General features: G+C 39.7%; 2 protein-coding genes across 2 annotated transcripts in view; both read right to left on the reverse strand.

The window, feature by feature from the left end:
- Positions 1-260: 260 nt before the first annotated feature.
- Positions 261-13,086, reverse strand: part of LOC108104115 (probable G-protein coupled receptor CG31760) — a 28,028-nt gene continuing 15,202 nt past the window's right edge. The window contains 12 exon segments of the mRNA XM_017210015.2: positions 261-1,197; positions 1,199-1,223; positions 1,281-1,465; positions 1,529-1,778; positions 2,515-2,723; positions 2,785-2,916; positions 2,918-2,930; positions 2,992-3,101; positions 6,472-6,625; positions 6,833-7,134; positions 8,880-9,285; positions 9,477-9,669. Of these exon segments, the coding sequence (XP_017065504.2) occupies positions 535-1,197; positions 1,199-1,223; positions 1,281-1,465; positions 1,529-1,778; positions 2,515-2,723; positions 2,785-2,916; positions 2,918-2,930; positions 2,992-3,101; positions 6,472-6,625; positions 6,833-7,134; positions 8,880-9,285; positions 9,477-9,669 (2,642 nt within the window). The 3' untranslated portion in view covers positions 261-534.
- Positions 3,958-5,675, reverse strand: LOC108104117. Its single transcript, XM_041819048.1, has 3 exons — positions 5,524-5,675; positions 4,309-5,482; positions 3,958-4,125 (listed from the first exon to the last, which is right to left on the reverse strand). The coding sequence occupies exons 1-3, from the start codon at positions 5,673-5,675 to the stop codon at positions 4,060-4,062; spliced, it is 1,392 nt and encodes a 463-aa protein (XP_041674982.1). The 3' UTR covers positions 3,958-4,059.

Consider the following 13,086-nt stretch of genomic DNA (forward strand, 5'->3'; position numbering starts at 1 on the left):
TCTTTTTTCCGTGTTAAAAACGATGGAGATCATGGATATGGATGATGGGATAATGGTTGGGCGTATGGTTAAAAAGCCAAAAATAAAGCATTACACATGAAGATTGCGTTTATGCGGTTAGAAAGTTCAAGATGATGGAAAGCTTTTAAAAAAATCTAAAAAATATAAATATAAAAAGAATAAAAGTTAAAGCAAAGCATAGCACTTTAACTTATTTTTGGGTAATTATTAACTTTTAATTTAATTTTAATGTCTTCTAAAAATCAAAACATTTGGTGGGATATTTTTTGCAAATTTTTTTCTCTTACATAAAATTTGAAATGCTTTTAAAATATTTGTTGAAAGTTAGTGGAATTTCATACATTTTCTTCCGCATAAACGCTTTATAATATTTAAACAACTTTGACAGACACATACACACAAACATTATTTAAGACTATATTAAACATTAAGCTGTTTATTTTCCGCTAACTGTTTGCTGTTGCTCTAAGACTGTGTAAACAAAATCACAAGTTAAGCAGACCGGAGAATCCATTAGACCACGATGGGGGTACGACCATCCAGGGTTTTGCTATCCGTCAGATTGGATGATAGTGAACAGGATGTGTTGTTCTCATCCTCGAGGAGCTGCAGATGATGCGGAGGATTATGCAGTTGAACCTGCTCGGTGATGGTGATGGCATCACTGCAGGACAGCACGGGCGACTCCAAGTTCTGGGGCATCAAAAGCAGACCACTGGGATGAGCAGGAGAAGGTGTATGGATGGCATAGAGAGAACTGCTGGAGGTGGTACTATCGTTGGAGGACAACGGCAGCAGTAGTTCCACATCCACCGGTGGCGATGGACTATTCACCTGGGTAATCATCGTCTCCTCTTCGCTGCTGGTCAACTCATTCATCTGGGCCACCGTTTGATGGATCCTCACGTGCTCCGTGTCATCCAAATCGTTGAGTTGGTAATACAGATTTAAACTATCATCCAAAATGGGGGCAAAGAGGAGCCGAAACTGGGCAATCAAGGCCGCTTCTTCCGATCCTGGCTGCACTCCTTTTAGGTTAATCATCTCCTCCGATCCTGCTTGGTGGAAATTAAATTCAATGGCATCATCCACCAGGGTGCTGATGCCCTGTCCTCCATCGACTTCTATTGAGCAATCTTTAACACTTCGTTGACCTCGTCAGACTTTGCCCTTTGGGCGATTTTAATTTCGTTGGCGTGCAACTGGAAAGCAAAAGAAAATTTAAATAAATATTAGAAAATTGTAATAACCTGACTTACCTGGTGTCGTCTTTGCCAGTTTGCGTCTGCGCCGAGGAAACCGTGTTCTTGCTGTAGGGCGCTTGGAACGAGGTTGACGTTATGGTAAAATATCCACCTGGCTTTGGCTTCAGATGCCTGTTGTTCATCTGCATGTGGACAGTCTTCATGAACTCGATTTGGTGGGCCAACTTTTGGACTTGTTCCTGTAAAAGATTATTATTTTAAATAATTATTTATTATTTTTTATGGCAAACCAAATAGCTCACCTTAAGTTCCTCGTTCTCCTGATACAGATCAGGCGACTCTTCCGGCACCAAACCCACTCCATTTAAAGAGAACGAAGCTGTTATGCTCCTGACTTTGGCCTTTTGATCCCACTTGTCGCCTTGTCCCTTGAAAACTCGCAAAATCTTTGGCCCGAATACCAGGGCAATGGTGGTGGTCGTCGAAAGCTGGGTGCGCACAAATCCCAGCATATATTTGTAATCCGGTCCAGCGTTTGGAAAGAGCATTACACTATAAGGAAAATTACAAATATATTAAAAGATATCTTAAATATTAAGGATACAGAAACAGTTTGCTAAAAACTTGAAATTCTTAAATGTTTAAATTTAAGTTAGAACGTGAAGTGTTAATCTTTTAGTGGTACTCTGTCACCTTTCGTGGGTCAGCCAATTAAGGCTGTTATCTACAGTACTAACCTAAACCAATTGGGATTGTTTTAGGTGCGTGGCCCAGCAAGTTACCCAACAAATTGCATTAATTATAAGGACTTCATCAAAGGGTTTTCAGTTGGGGAAACGCAGCAGCAAACCAGCAGACAGCTTGAAACCGGAGAGAGAATGCCCAGGAATGTCTATGTAAACAAAGCAGACAGACAGATGGAAGCCCGTATAAATGTTGATGGTGGAGGAGCGGGATGTGAGTCCTTACAGGACCAACAAAAAGGATTACAGCGCGAACACGAACGCGCACAAAGCAAAGGAATTTAATTAAAACCGGGCCCGCGTAAGACGGGCAGCTTTGCATTTACCCTAATGGACGCGACACGTGCTCCAGCATTTTGGATTACCCAACATGTGACAACTGTTATAATTCAATTTTGGAAGGGAAGCGGCTTTGTCAGGTCGGGGATATCCCATTTAAGATACATTAGAGGTAGGGCAATGTATCTATTTTCAATATTTCAGCAGATGATAAGGAATGTAAAAAGTTATAAAGTAATACGTAATATTTTTTAGAGTAAACTTACTGGAACACCACCATGGCTATGTTAACAAGGGCTATATTATAGATGGCATACGAGATGAGCCGAGCCTCGTTGTACAGACTCTCTGCATTCCTTACATTATAGCACACCCGGATTCCCCAAGCCAGGAAGAAGACTTCCCCAATGGCCAAACTGTGATCCCACCAATTGTACGAGCACTGCTTGAACTTCAAACTACTCTGGTCTAGGATCTAAAATATTATATGGAAAATATTAATATATTTTTATATTTATATTTTACCATTTACGTACCACTTCAGCAGTTGGCGTTGCCGAAATAGTCCAGGTTCCCAAGTAGATCAGCATAACCAGCAGAATGGGAACCATCCACTGCAATAGTTGCTGGTCATTTAGCTTTATTTTGTGGGCCGACTTGACACGATAAGGTTAAAGAAACCCTATGAATTAGGGAATATAATTTGAAAATAAGTTTTTAATACAGAATTTATATTATCCTACCGCCAAGTTTTCATAAGCAGCGAAGTGTAGGTGATGCAAAAACCCATATGCCGCGTCCATTTGGTTGCAATACACCAAGTAGTATCCAAATAGGGAAATATGGCTACCATCTATAAAAAACAAGATTTAAGATAAACAAGATTAAATACAGTTTTAACTGTTTTTATAATAAATTAAATATACAATAAAAGTCTACATATTTTAAGGCTTCACAATTAAATTTAATTATTTTTAAAACTTTAAGATTTTTACTTAAGCTCAGCACTTTAAAATTCCCATTAAAAGAAGTGTCCCCAAGTAAATTTTAGCCATTTTCTTGTTTAGTCTTCTCCGATTTTTGTCGCTCGGCACCACCTTCGCCCTTTTCCACGTCTAATGTCTTCTGTTTATCATTTTTATCTACAGGACTCAAGCACTGCTCGCAATCCTCCATATCCGGCGAATACTCCTCGATCTGTATGGTGGTCTCAAAGAATCTAAACCGCTTGTGGATCAGGTTGGTGGCCTCCTCGAGGATAAGCTGCGGATCAGCATCCTTGGAAATGGCCAGATGAGCAGACAAAGCCACTTTATTAATGGACAGAGCCCAAATCCTTAGGTTATGGACATGCTCTACACCCGGAATGGAGAGAAATGTCTGCTTCACCTCTTCGTAATCCATGTAATCCGGAGTGGCCTCCATTAGTACCATGAGGACATCCTTTAAAATCTTAAATGTAACCACAAGAACCAGTATCGAGAAGAGGAACGTGCAGACGGAGTCCATGAAGGCCCATTCCGGCTTGAAGAATATAATTAATGCGGCTACGAAAACCCCAATGCTCTGGAGAAGATCACCGACCACATGAATCATAGCCGCACGTACATTGATGTTAGTTTCTGACTTGACACGGAACTGGGTTGATACGGATGTTCCCACCATCATGTGATTTATTTGAGATCCTAAAACATTTTTACTACCTTGCTTTGACCTCTTAAGCTTTTCCAGCGGAAAGTGCGAGTGACCTTGATGCAATTGACAACCCATTATTAAGTTAAAAAGTATAGCCAGCGCCGAGGTGATCAGCATTATCTTGGCATCCAGTTCGAAATCTTGGTTAACCCAACGTACAATGGCCAAATACACAAGGATGCCTGTGATGGGATGGGTGATTTAGTCTTAAAAATTTCAAGTTATTTCAAATTAAGAGAAATAAGAAACTAATTCGGTTTAACAGGTTGTGGTTTTCAACTTTTCCAACCAAAAAAGTTTCTTAAAAATAATATCAAGAGCATTGCAACTCCGAGGGTGAATATTCACCGTTCACCTGTGATTACCCAGATAAAAAATACGGATATCATGGCTCCAATGACCTCGGCCCGATACCATCCAAAGTTAAGACGCTCCGACGAAGGTCTTCCAGCCAGATACAAGGCAAATAATGAGATGAGAAATGAGGCCAAGTCGGTTAGCAAATGTGCCGCATCTGTGGCAATGGCCAGGCTGTTTGATACAATGCCACCGACAATTTCGATGATCATGAATGTGGAACACAGAATGCAGGCGATTATTAGTATCCTTCTAGCTTTCTTATCGACTCCGGTGTCTTTTTCCCTGAAATGACAGTGTTTTCCCCATTTCGCGGTGATATGCGAGTGTCCTGTGATTGTGAATGTTCGTTGTGAATCAGCATTATCTGCGTTCCCTTTTTCAGCATTTACCGCAGGCTTTTCCTCTCGTTTTTCGGCGGGATTTTCAGTCAGAGATCCCGAACTTTCCTCAGCAATTGTTTCTGATTCTGATTTCTGATTTCTTGATTCTGGCTGAGTATCCTTTTCTGTAGGTTGCTGATTGACTGTCGTCTGAACATTTGGTTCATTCTCTGCAGCATAATTTAAGTCACGTTGAAAAGGAACCTTTAAAATATTAATATACCTATGCTTCTCGTCGGCATCTTTCTGTGGTCTGGCCTCCACTGCATCCTTATTCGTTTTAGTGGTAGGAGAATTCGTATTGGGTTTTATGACTATTGGTTGAGGTCTCTTCCAAGTCTTGGGCTTGGAGGCCTCCTCAATTTTTCGTAATTTTTCAAGGAACTCTGACGATTCTTCCCCTGACCCTTCATCATTTAACTTATTTTTTAGGGATTTACTTTCTTCTGATTTTCCCAAAGATAAGTGATAATAATCTGTTCGCAGTAGACTTTCGTTTGAGGTTTCTGTAGAGGATTTGGCTCCTTGTGTTTCACCTTTACTAAAATTGCTTCTGTTTTCTGTACCTTTCCTTACTGATACATTAGTAGCAGGCTGAGTTTGATTACCTTCAGGTGGCACTGCTTCAGTTTTGGGCGTTTTTGTCCAGCTAAACCTTTTGATGAAAATTGCTGCCCAACTGTCTTCGCTTTCCAATTTTTTATTCTCCGGCTTTGAGGTCTTAGGCTTTTTAAGACTACTGCCATCCGTTTGTGATCCTTGTTCAGTTAGATTTTTTGGTTTCTCCTCTTCGGGTTCCCTTTTTCGAGGTTATCTTGGCTTGGAGAAACATTCAACAGCTCGGAGTAACGACTACTCATGCTTGGTCTTACATCTATATCGGAAGTCCTGAACATTTCCCTAATCGCCGCATGCAAATCCTCTTCATCTTCTCCCTCAGAATCTTCATTTTTAGATTTAGCTTCTTGCTTCTTTAGTGATTTCTTGCTCATAATAGTTTCTGATTCTACCAATTTACAAAATATTTTTTTGGGAATTTTTATTTTGATTAGAAAATCAAGTACACTTCTTTGAGTATCTTTTAAATTTCTTCAACTATTCCAACCTCTTAACCCATTTGTTGTTCTTGTTTGTAAAATCTTTTACTGCCATTGTTTGTTTGTGTTTTGTGTTACGGTGGACGGACTGTGGTTTTATGTGTCCACTGGGTGGTGTACCATTGTTGTGGTCCTAATGTTGACAGCATAATTGCCAAAGAGGGAAAGGGGAATAAAAAAGTAGCAGGTTGCTTCAGGTGAGTGTTGTACACCCTTTGAATGTAACAACGTGGTAGAAACTTATAAAAACTGGTAATTTATTTCACTCCTTCTGTGAGTAATAGTAAGTTACAAATAAAAAATATTAAAAATTTATATAAAAAACTGTTTATATTTAATCTATATCTTATAACTCTTCTTTTCACCAACTAAATCGTTAAACTGGAATACCCTTTCAACGTGTAAGTGCTTAAAAGTCGCATTTAAAAACCCATAAGTGGGACTTTTATGTTATGGTTTGTTCGCAGATCCCTTTACAGCCAGAAATGAGAGTGGGATAAGGGCCAAAACGGGTACACATGTGGGTTAATTATGAATGAGCGCGTGCCGACCACTTTGGGCCCTTTGTCGCATTAGCAACATTGTTTTCAAATGGCCTTTGTGTGTTTGCCCCTTTGCTTTGCTCCTTCCTGCGCTCTCAGCCGCTTTAATGGGTTAAGAGCGTCGCCCCAAATGACCCGAGAGTACTCACCTCCAAATACATGATGGCGCAGCCAATGAGCGTGATCATCAGGAAGATGGGGCTAGCCACCTTGAAGACCTTGACGCGACGATGCCGGAAGAGATAGCCGGCGAGGACAAAGGTGCCGCAGGCACAGCCAATGGATATGGTCAAAAGGGATATTCTAGAGGAGCAGAAAGAAAGAGGCTTAGATTTGATTTCATAAAAGGAAAACCAGTGATGGGAAATGCTTTCACTCTATTTTTTTTATATATAAAAATGCATTTTTATTTATATTTGTTAACTAAGTACGACGATTTCTCGACGTAAACTTTGCAAAACTAAAGGGATTACGTCTCCCATCACTGGCACAAAAAACGGCTACACCCACCTGAATGGCCAGTGGTAGTTGGCCAGACATGGCTCCGGACCCGTGCACGTGTCACAGCCGGGGGCGCAGGGCAAACACTTGAAGACGTCCGTATAGTAATTGCTTATATTGTCCTGCTGCTCCTGCCAGGCAATCTCCATGATGGTGCCATTGAAGCCGTCCGGATGCCGCAGCGAGTAGAATCCCCCACGGCAGAGACACTGGTAGGATCCACGAGCCCAGCTGCTGCTCCCGGTCAGCGCGGTCAGCAGTTTTCCTCCACTTATTGTCGGAGCCTCTGTACTCGGCTGACGGTAGTCACACTGCCAAGAAACAAACAAATGCATTTGGGTTGAGGAGCCGCAGGTGGTAACAATTTAAGTTGCAAAACAAATGGGGTTTTTTAAAGTACTTTAATTAAGATAAAAAGGGTTTATAAGTTTGGAATTTTATATATTTTTATGCGATTTAAGGACATGGACTTGTTATTGAACAAACAATTTTATTTATTATTTATTTTTTGTTTAATTTAACACGATTAATAATTTTTTTATTATTTAAAATTTTACATAAACGATTTGGAAAAAAAAATTATTGAAACATTTTTTTCGTTGCGTTTAAAAATAAATGAAAAACTCAAAAAGGAACTGCGATTTTCTTCTGGCTGAGAATCGTTCAACAAGGAGCTTGATTTTTCTTCTTCCTGAGAATTATGTAACTCGGAACTTTGATTCTCTTCTGGCGAAGAATTGTTTAACAGAGAGCTTTGATTTTCTTCTGGCAAAGAATTGCTCAACAGGGAACTTTCATTTTCTTCTTGCGGGGAATTGCTCAACAGGGAAGTTTGATTCTCTTCTGGCGAAGAATTGGTCAACAGGGAACTTGGATTTTCTTCTGGCGAAGAATTGCTCAACAGGAAAGATTGATTCTCTTCTGGCGAAGAATTGCTCAACAGGAAAGTTTGATTCTCTTCTGGCGAAGAATTGCTCAACAGGAAAGTTTGATTCTCTTCTGGCGAAGAATTGCTCAACAGGGAACTTTGATTTTCTTCTGGCGAAGAATTGCTCAACAGGGAAGTTTGATTCTCTTCTGGCGAAGAATTGCTCAACAGGGAACTTGGATTTTCTTCTGGCGAAGAATTGCTCAACAGGAAAGTTTGATTCTCTTCTGGCGAAGAATTGCTCAACAGGAAAGTTTGATTCTCTTCTGGCGTATAATTGTTCAAGGAGCTTTTTTGATTTTCTTCTGGCTGAGGATCGTTCAACAATGAGCTTGGTTTTTCTCCTAGCTGGGAACAGGTCAACAAGAAGCTATCATTTTCTCCTAGCTGAGAATAGTTTAACAAGGAGCTTAGATTTTCCAATGGCATAGCTTCGTTCCTATTCGCCCTTGCTTGGTCATCTGGAATTGGCAGCTCAGGCTCTTTTATTTCCAAATCATCAACGCTACAATCTGAAACTTGCGTACATGCAGAAGCAGATTCCTTTGGTGCTGTTTTTTTTCGATAAGTGCTAAAGGAGGCCTTTTCGGTAGAGCTCATTTTGCGCCAAAAAGATAGGGCCTCCGATGTTATTTTTCCGGGATTGGTTCTCTTGAAATTACTAATGAAATTCTGGAGCGGTGCAGAGTACTTCCTACGGCGGGTTGGTTTAGTGGAACTTGAATTCTCGGATAAACTTTTTCGAGTCATCACACCGCGAGCTTTATCATTGAGCCGCTTAAGAGGTTTCCGCGGCTGTTGGCTTGATTTTATTTGCTTTTTTGTCTTATCCATGTTATCAGTTGTTTTTATAGATTGATTTGTATCTAAATTTGTTACAGATGGATTCTTTGAAATTAAGTTTAGAGTGAAAAACGATTACATACTTAACCGAAACTTAAGTTTAAAGTGAAAACTGGGCAATGTGAATGTTCTGAATGGCTGTACAGTATATACTGTTAGTTTTAATATTGCTTCTCGTTGCTTACTAAATAAATATAAAGAGAAAAGGTAACTGAGACTTTTGGACTTTTCAAAACTAATGTTTCTTTCTTTTATCCAAAAAAGTTCTTGGTTTATTATACTCACCACCATTGAGGTGCGATGACATTTGTGGGAGCCGTGGAATGCCTGCAGATCATTGATGGTGCCCTCATCAAGTGCCCCAGTCCTGCCGCCCCTGAACGGTGATCTCATTGCCGTGAGGCGATGTTGTTGCTGCAACTGCTGCATTTTCTGACGTCGACTACCGAACTGATAAGGCTCCGCCTCGCACTGGTTAACCCGCAGCGTGGACAAGTCGATGTCGATGCTAATGAAACCCCTTAGCCCATGGCGACCAATTGGCGGAATTGCGATGCTGTAGGACACCAGCCAGCGACTGAGAGAGCACGAGAAGTAGGGAAATGTCCACCAGCCCTTGTAATAGTTGTTGGGCGGACTGGGCGCGAACTTTGGTGAACGCAGGGTGGGCGACGAGGTTTCATCGTCGAACCTGTGGAGGAGATTCAACCATGAATGCTGTTTTTGGCTTTGGCTTAAATACTACATATATTTTTAACTCTTAAATAAAAAAGTAAAAAGAAACCAATAAGATAAAGATTTTTTAATATTATTTATTAGTTTAATATATGTAGCAATTTCTTTAATCTAAAATTCCGTCATCACTAGTTTCCTATTACCTACCAGGGATAGCTGCCTGCGGGTTTTTTGCCAATCTGCAGCCCATCCTCGTCGTAACGCTGGGTTTCCGGCTGACCCCCCTTAACCCACCAAACATATGACTGGACTGCTCCATTTGTCAGATTCAGAGCCAAAATACGGGCTCCGGTTGTAAAGTCATCGGTGAGCAGTCCCTTGGCCAAAGCATCTGACAGTCCTGTAAATGAAGAGACAGACAGGGCATTAGCAGTCTGGGTCACAAAATGTTATTTCAATAATTGGTGTCGGAAATGAAATGAAAGTACGCACAAAGTAATTAAAAATCGCACTTTCATTTCGAATTGGTCGTGGCACTTGTTCACTGCTCGTAATTGCTGATTACGCCGCACAAATTGCCCAACTTTAATTATTTATGGCGGCGCGAAGGCTGCGGCTCTCATTTTCGGGCTGCCTTAAATTTGATTTCACCGTTGGGAAAATGCATTTCCATTGTTGATTTCCCAGCCACCGAGCATGTTTCGTTTGATTGCATTCCCCTTGATTTACATAAATATTTTTGCAATTTTAACTTCATTTTCCTCCATTTATGTGGAGAGATCTTCTACTGCAAAAGAGTGATTCTCACATTCAGAAATGTTTTTTAAACATTTTAAGGATTTTTTTATAATGAGATCTGAAAGTTATTAATTATTTTTAGGTCTTTCAATATCCATTTTGTAACCTAAAACTTATTAACTGGATATGCACACAAGTTTATTATTATTATTAATCAAAGGCCATTGTTGGTAAAACGGAATATTCAACAACAATTGCTTTTGATTTGTTAATTAAAATGCAACTTTTAATTAAATAAATTCTCAAATGTAGACAATTGCATTTGTGTGGGTGCGAGTGGCAGCCAAATAAATTATGCATGTCCCATTAAATGTGTTAATCACTTTACGAAGGCTTTCGCATTGTTAACCCATTGCATTGCATTTCGTGAGAAATTTAAGCGCTTAACTCGAAACATCTGTTATTGTTATGGCGACCTTGAAACAGTCATTAAAAGTCCCAGCTGCTGTTGTTGCAGTTCTTCGTTCGTCCTTGGCGGAAGTGTCAGCCCAACAACAATGATTAATATGCGAGGCAGGACATCGGAGGCCTTCCCTTTCTTCCTCTATCCCTAACGTTCTGGCCCTCTTCGAAAGCGGGCGTATGTGGGCGGTGACTGTCAAAAGCTAATATTTTTGCAAAAATCGTCTGCCCTTTTTGCTTTCAGTGCTGGCAGGGTTTTTAAAAGCCAATCCGAAATGTATCTAGATTTAAAAAATCGAGTTTTTCTAAATACAGCAATATTCCCATTAAATTTAAAGGGTTTTAAGGTAACTTTCTAAAATTTTAAGATATAGTTTATAAAAATTTGTAAAATATCAAATTCAAATCTCAAATATAAGAAAATTTTAGAAATACCAATTTTTTAGTTTCTGAAAATACGAAAATTTTAGAACTAGCTGGCTTAGGCGAAAAACAGCTAAAATGAAATCTCTGATGTTTGACTTTCGTTGAACGAAAAGTGAAGGGGGAGAGGAAGTGAAAGCGAAACGAGAATTGTTTACAAAGTAAACTTATTTAAATTCGATTACCGCAACTTCCGTGGTACTTTCTTTATTTTTATGTTTTAGTATGTATAGGGTTTGCTTATTTTCCTTTTCCTGTTGGTTTTTATTTTTGTTGCCGCTACTACAGAAGATATGCGCAACATCTCGGGAAAGTTTTTCTCATCGTTATCCAGGGAGAAAAGCAACACAAACCGTGTACGTGCATTAAATTTTTTAGTTTCGAAACTTTTTTCGTTTCCTTGGGGAGAGAGCAAAAGTGAAACAAAGGATCTGTGATATGGCAGAACACGTGGGTTAAATGGCTTTCTATGTTTACTCTTCATATCCGATTAAATATGTGATTGCACTGGCAAAGTTAGTTTTACAAACTTATGAGTGTACTAGAGAAAATAACACTTATTAGGATAATGATAGGATGACAAAGGTAATATATAATCTCAAAACAAAAATCTGTTCAACAAATAGAACTGTACTTTTCCTGTTATCGTTATCGTTTTTCCTCACTGTGTAGACACTCATATGTGTGCCCTTCTCATTCCCTTCTGTTACCACTATTCTGAGAAATGTAACCAAGACAGAACGCTTATGGTAAACAACATTTCGAAATGGCTGTCAGCTGGTTTTCACCTGAGAAGGCAACACATTGCGACAGGACGAATAACGGGAATGATGTGCTTACGGGTCACGGGCTCATCCATCATCTGCTCAGCCATTTTGTTCAGCACTCGTACGTCATCAATCTTTTTCCATTTTTTTTTTTTTGGGGGTTTTTTGGATAGTTTGATAATTTATTGCCTTCTGGGCATGTTTTTGTTTTACTCGCAGCGAAGGTGTTGCAGAAAATGTAACAACAATTGTAACAATTTGTGTTTGCCTTTTTCTTGGCTGTCGGGACAAACAAAAGTTTGCAGAGTGTGTGGAACATTGGCAATTATTCAAACTACAGTCGGACATGTTTTTGCCGTCTCATGTGGGGGTTTCTGCAGATGTCAGGTGTTTCAGGAATAATTAAATTTACCCGAGATTCGGTTTGGCCAAAAACGGACTACGGGGGGCAATGTTTTTAGGGTTCTTTTGGGAGGAACAACAAGTGGAAGAACATTTATTTTCATTTTAGTGTGGTTGTCGGTTTAAAATGTAAGAGGATAATCTGAAAAGTGTATATGCATGGTTAGATGTTCGTTTTCAATTAATTTTTTAAAATCTAACATGAAAATGCAGGAATAGGATAGATAGGATAAAATAAAAAGTAAAGTTTCCTTATATCTAAATGGTTTTTTTTTTCAGCTCAAGAATAAGAGAAAGTCTTATTATCAACTAACATAAAATAGAATTCAGAGCTTGAAGACGACCCAACTTAATAGTTTTGTCTTCTCTTTAAATTAAAAGGATATTTCTATGTCCGTCACGCATGTCCCTCAATTAAAGCCTAAAAGAAGGCAATGGTTTCTCCACTAGGCCTGTCTCTGCGCTTCTGATATTCTGCAGCTCTACAGTAGGTACAGCCAAAGATATCGGTTTGAGTGGCTGCCGCTGTTGCCCCTTTTAAATTGGCTTAAATTTATTCGATTTGCGAGGGCACTTTATACGAATAATTTATGCGCAGCATCAAAGTTTCAAGAGTCAACACAGGAGGCCGAGAGTAAGATTGAGGCAAGTGCCAAAATTGTATACAAATGGTTGCCTCCTGTTGCTCTCCTGCGTTCAACAGGATGATGGAACAATACAACAACAACTACAAAAATAACACCAACAAAAGGCACCAATTTGCCTTCGTTTTATGCGATTTTCGCTGACACGTCTCACCTTTTTGAGCACGAATGGAGCCAGTGACGGTAAAGGAAAAGATATATATATAGGTAGATGCCTTTCAGCTCAGTGAGGTAGAGGTCTGTTTCAAGACGGTGTGGAAATCATGTCCATAATGGCAACTTGTGCGCTCCAACACTTCCAGCTCCTCCTGTTATTATCCCCGATCCGATGCTAACCCAAGAACCAGAGCCCCAGCGATGAGTTCATTGTGCGTTTTGTGC

This window comes from Drosophila eugracilis, unplaced genomic scaffold, assembly GCF_018153835.1.
Source record: "Drosophila eugracilis isolate 14026-0451.02 unplaced genomic scaffold, ASM1815383v1 contig_445, whole genome shotgun sequence".
NCBI classification, from domain to species: domain Eukaryota; kingdom Metazoa; phylum Arthropoda; class Insecta; order Diptera; family Drosophilidae; genus Drosophila; species Drosophila eugracilis.

Coding starts and splice junctions, on each gene's coding strand:
- LOC108104117 (XM_041819048.1), bottom strand. CDS start 5,675: ATGAGCAAGAAATCACTAAAGAAGCAAGAAGCTAAATCTAAAAATGAA. Junction 5,483..5,523: donor ATGAGTAGTCGTTACTCCGA/GCTGTTGAATGT, acceptor ACCTCGAAAAAG/GGAACCCGAAGAGGAGAAAC. Junction 4,126..4,308: donor TATCCGTATTTTTTATCTGG/GTAATCACAGGT, acceptor ATCCCATCACAG/GCATCCTTGTGTATTTGGCC.